Below are 5,530 nucleotides of genomic sequence, written 5' to 3'. Positions count from 1 at the left end.
TTAAGAAAATAATGCTGGCTTGGCACTGATGGCACACACCTTTAATCCCAGCACTGGGGAGGCAGAAGCAGGTGGACCTCTGAGTTTGAGGCCAGCTTGGTCTACAGAGTGAGTTCCAGGACAGCCAGGACTTCAGAGAAAAACCCTGTCTCAACAACAAAAATAATGAAATAACTAAATAACTAGAAAAGAATAGAATGCTTAATTGCACATCAAATTGGCCTAGGGAAGGCAAATGGGTTGTATCTTTTATTTTTCACTTACCTTTAATTACCTAAAATTTTTAAGTTTACAAAATAAGAATTTTTACCAGAAATATTAAATCAGGTTCCTAAAAGCTTAAAAAAAAAGCACAAAATAAACACACTGCAGCATGTATAATAGTAATCACCTTTATTTAAAATATTTTTAATCTAGGAAGCTCAGTTTATATGAGTTTCCAACTAATTATGAGAATCAAAAAAAAAAAAACCAACAAAAAGCCAAAGAAAACTTTCTGTAGAAAAAATACACAAGAATATTTCTACATATGAAAACATAAACGTTCTTTACAGCCACACATCAATGTGCTAGTGTGAATGCTATTTTTCTAGTGAACACCACTGTCGACCTTGAGATCTGATTTGTTCTTGTCATTCTTCACTGAGTAGATGAAATAGGTTAAGGTGTCTTTTTCATTCACTGGAATCGACCTAAAATGGCAACCAACTATCTACAAAGAAAAATGAACAAATTAAATGTTAGATATAACAGATGCTGTGAGCTAAGTAAAATGTACTGTTGTGTCAAACTATTGTATGACCACAAGAGATACTTTTAAAAATTAAGCTGTTTTAACAAAATATGAACAAGCCCCAAAGCACATTGGAAAAAGATATTATAAACAAAAGACAGTCTGATCTCAAAGGATCCTTTAGTCTACTCAGTTAATATGCTCTAAGTATTTTATCTGCTTTGGTCCACTCAATGTGCACCAGTTATAAGTATTTTTCCCTTTAAACTTTACAACTTCAGTTTAGAAAGTGCATTTTCTTAAACATTAAATACTAATAAAATAAAACATAAGAGCTCATGTGTATTATACAAGGGAGTTTTGACTGTATTCACAGGAAAAGATTAACAGAAAGTAAAGGAAGACAAAACAATCCTTGGTAATGAACTATAATAACAAATATTTTTGGTGCAATTGATATTCATTCTTCATAAGTTTCTTGGAAATTTTTAATAAAATTTAAGAATTTTATTAGAGGGATGTTCAAAAGGACTGTCCTCCTGTTGCCCTGGCTTTTTCCTTTATACCACTTGTACATCAAAACTATCAACAGACTAATAAGAAACTGAGCTGCTCAAGTGCATGCTCAGATTCTAGGACAGAAAATAACTCTGAACTAATACAACTGTTTTTAGAAGACCAGATCTTAAAAGTTTGAGATTTGAGTTATATATTTAAATGTAACTTTGCATCAGTTCTTGGCTCCGATTTGTTACAAAACAGGGATAACATACTTGATTAGTGTCTAGTATAGTTCATCATCATTTAATGAGCCCTTATTGGTGTGAGCAGGTTTTTTTTAAACAGTATAAAGCTTACATATACCTCAACAAGTTGTGCTTTGTTAAGACCTGGTCTGGTGGTAAGCTTGAAGTGTCTTTTGTATCTTCTAAGTGTATTTACTTGTAATTGGTACAAATCAACCTAGAAAAAAAAAAAAAGAATTAGTTCACTTTGCTGAAAAGATGCCACTGATGTGTATGGCAAAGGGCACTTCCACTTCAACACAATAACAACTCATTTACACAATCAGACCTGTAATTTATTAAACATTTCCATCTTTGGGGGATACATACTGTAAACTTCATGAAGAAAAAAAAAAGAAATTATATGTTATGGGCTATAAAGAAATGTCACCTGAGACTTAATGCTAGTATAAATACATCTTAACTGACTGTATTTAACTTTGAGATTTCTTACATGCTTTATACATTTAAAAAGTAGCTCAAGTATTTACAGAAATGTTTGGAATTGCCAATGTGCTTATGATTTACATTTAATGCAGAAATACTTCCATCTACCTCTGGAGTGTCGATGTCCTGAACAGGTGACTCTCCTCCATCATCATCACTTCCTTTCCTCTTTCTTCTGTTTCGAACACTCTGTATTAAGTTTTTATGATAGTCACAAATGTAGAGATGCCTTGCCTGAAACAGAAAAAGTTTCATGGGCTGTGAGTACAGAAAAATGTAGCCATATGTTAGAAAAATGCACGTGCCCAGGTGAATGGCTGAAAACATAGTCCAGCAGGCCACTGTTAAGACGATGTAATGCTTCTTTCCATTTTAAAAGGCTGTAATATTAGGGGTCTGGCAGCAAGGTGGGGGCGGGGTAGTAGGAAGTGGTGGGCGGTTGGTACCAATGGAGGGCAGGCCAGCAAGAGGAAGAGAAATTCCAATCCTCCGGATCTGTCATCAACTTTCATCAAGGGTGGCCTAAATAAGTTAGCTCCTGCTGGTTTTGAGTTAACAAGGGGAGAAGTGACAGTGCCCACAATTTTGTATTTATATTTTCTCATTTGAGAGCAGTAAATTATATCAATGGTAGGTAGATGCTTCCTAATCTTTCTAATTAGAAAGTCAGGTTCTGCACAGACACCATCTATACATTTTTAAAAGGAGCTATTGAATTCATATCCTATGTTTAAATTTCAAGCACTGACTTTCTTTGTGAGAATTAAATGTATTTGTATGTATTATGTTTTCAATTAAAGCTAACTGAAATTATTCATATTAATTTGCAAAGTTTCTCATGGACCTGACTGAGAAACTGCTTAAAGAGAATCACAAATAAACTTTTCAAAAATTGTAAATACATAGGCATTTGAGAGTTGCATAGGGAGGGATAGGACATGCTGACCTGACTGACAATCTCCCCTCCCCCCCTTTAAGAGGCTACAATTAAAGGCCGAAAGATCAGGCTTTTGAACTGACTTCTAAGCTAAGGGCAAGCTAAAAATATACAGGATGTGTGGAGGTTCTGCATCTTGTTCTTCGCTTGGCATCAGTCAGAGCTCTGAAAAGTAGCAATGGATCCCTCTGAAACCTCATTGCTGGCCAAAAGAGCAGACGTGAAGAAAGACAGAAAAAGAAATCCCGATGGCTACCGAGCGGGCTGTAAAACCGCAGAGGCTTATTTGCAGCCTCGGCTTGGAGGAGCAGCTGCCCGAAAAGCTGACACCGCAAACGCCGTTTAAAACTATCTCCCTGCAAGGCAACTGGTGAGCTCTGCTTGCCTTTCCTGCGTTCAAGAGAAAGAGGACACCGAGGAAGAGGAAAAGCAGGATTTCCCTTCTCTGCGGTGTAGGCTCCTGCCAGACTCTGACTTTCCCTAGAGGACCAGAGCTACTCCCTGGGGACAGAAGCTGGCTCTGGCAGCAAAACAAAGGCGCCTCCATTACAGAACGGACTACCCCGCTCCAAGAAAACTACTCTGAGCCCTGGGTACCGCGGTCCTCTTTGTTTCGTTTCCAGATCGCAGAGAAGGAGGAAGAGGGAAGCCTGGCGTGGAAGAGACGCGAGGCAGCAGGAGTCCGGGTGAGCGGTGGAGGGGACCCGCAGCACTGCGCGAGCGCGCGCTAGGGGAGGTGGCCCGAGTTGCAGCTACTTTGTTTCAGGGAACCAGTAATCCCACCTGCAGCCCAGTCTTGGGGGCTCGCGAACCCCTACGACCCGGCAGGGCAAGCAGGGTAGGGCAGGGCGGGGCGGTCCCGAGTCCACTTACACTCTTATCCAGCTCGATCTTCACCTTCTTCTGAGAGATGCTCTTCTGGATCCTCTTGCTGAAGCTGGCGTTGCCCGCCGCGCGCCCGCACCGCTCACCGTCCTCCCTCAAACAACAGAGTTGCCCGGGACCCGGACCGGCCCCTCCAGGTTGCCCAGCCGCCGACACCGCCCCGCCACTCGGTACCTCTGCCCCACCGCCGGCCGCGTTCCCGTTCCCCGCCGAGGCAGCGGCAGCTGCAGCAGCGACCACCGCGGCGACCGCGGCGGCCGCGTCCCCGCCTCGGCTCATCTCCTCCGGAGTGAAGCCGTTCATGTCTGCCAGCTCCGGGGCGCCGGCGCCGCTACTGAGCCCCGCTCGCCGAGCCGCTCCGCCTCCTTCCCCGGGGCGGCCGTTCACTCCGCACCCCAAGTCTGTCGGCGACACGGTCAGACGCCCAGAGTCCCAGGCCTGCTGGTCTGTCGGCGCTGGAATAGTGGCCGGTTCCTAAGACTGTGATGAGGAGTAGAGCAGCTCCTAGAAAGGAGACCCCACTCACTGTCACATGGAGACTTCAGCAGTTGGACCGCAGCTCCTCCGCCTCCTTCCAGCCCCAGAACCTGCGCCGGCGAGACGCCCCGCCCCTGGCCCCGCCCCTACATGCCGCGCGGCCCCACGGGAATAGTAGTTCTCAGTCGCGGAGCCGACTTGCACTCCGTTCTGATTACGTGCCAGACCTGCTGGACAAACTACTTATCCCAGCAGACACCGCGCGGCAAGCAGCTACCCGGCCCCCCTCTTTTTTTTTTTTTTTTTTTTTTTTCCATTTCAAGCACAGGGCAAATCCGAGTGTGAGGTCAGGCTCTTTCTGTGTCTTCTCGTCTCTGCTCTGCTGCGAGCAAGGGCTGCTTTTAGCTCCCGTTATTACGCAAAGTTAGTATTCAGACGGCCAGCAGACTCCTGGGAATGAACATAAATTGTGTGTGTGTGTGTGTGTGTGTGTGTGTGTGTGTGTGTGTGTGTGTGCTAGAGATTAGTGAGAAAAAGTTTACGGGCTGTTTCGTATTTATGGAAAAAAACAAACAAACTCGGGCGACCTGGCGTTCTTTTAGCTGGGTCCTTCATCTCTACCTTCACGCCCAAGCGAGACTTCTAGAGCTTGGCAGGTCCTCAGCACACCCGTGTGCCAGCCGGCTGCTTTTCCCCTCTCTCTACTGCACCGTATCTGTGAGGGGAGGGGCTTAAGTCCATTTAAAGGAACCCCACTTGTACCAGGTTTGATGGACTGCTTCCCCCAAAACTTCGCAGCGCTGACCGTAGGGAACGAGAAGAGAGGAAGGGATCTCGTTTCTTGAGTCATACAAATGCGTACATGTGCGGGTGTGTCGCGGGTGGGTGGGTGTGTACGCGCGCGTAAGGGTACGTGTTGGTGCCCGCGTAAGCGAGTATTGCTGCCTGTGCCTGCGGTGGGCGGGGTGGAAGAATGGGCGTGACCATGCCAACCCAGCACCTCTGCTAATTATTGAACTATTTAATAATCCCACTGCTTAAACAAAAATTATGTATTTCAGATAAAGGAGTTTTGAGAGAAAGCTCTTTGTGATTTAGGCAATTTAATGACAGATTTTAAAAAGTGAACTGTAAAATGACATTTACGGAGAAACTCAAAGCTTTCCAGTTTATCTCTGAATGTCAATTCTCAGATCTAGCAGTGAAAATAGTGAATATATTTCTCTTATTAAAAATCCTAACTTTTAACAGGACAGGAGCCTAACA

General features: G+C 44.2%; 1 protein-coding gene across 1 annotated transcript; it reads right to left on the bottom strand.

The window, feature by feature from the left end:
- Nucleotides 1–382: 382 nt before the first annotated feature.
- On the bottom strand, nt 383–4,532 carry Sap30 (Sin3A associated protein 30). The gene is made up of 4 exons (XM_055597879.1): nt 3,776–4,532; nt 2,074–2,199; nt 1,598–1,696; nt 383–712 (listed from the first exon to the last, which is right to left on the bottom strand). Exons 1-4 carry the CDS (start codon nt 4,088–4,090, stop codon nt 590–592), a joined length of 663 nt encoding a protein of 220 aa, XP_055453854.1. The 5' UTR covers nt 4,091–4,532; the 3' UTR covers nt 383–589.
- Nucleotides 4,533–5,530: the final 998 nt, after the last annotated feature.

The sequence above is a fragment of the Psammomys obesus genome, unplaced genomic scaffold (assembly GCF_907164565.1).
Source record: "Psammomys obesus unplaced genomic scaffold, mPsaObe1.curated_primary_1811, whole genome shotgun sequence".
NCBI lineage: Eukaryota > Metazoa > Chordata > Mammalia > Rodentia > Muridae > Psammomys > Psammomys obesus.
This window is presented reverse-complemented; position numbering and strand designations above follow the sequence as displayed.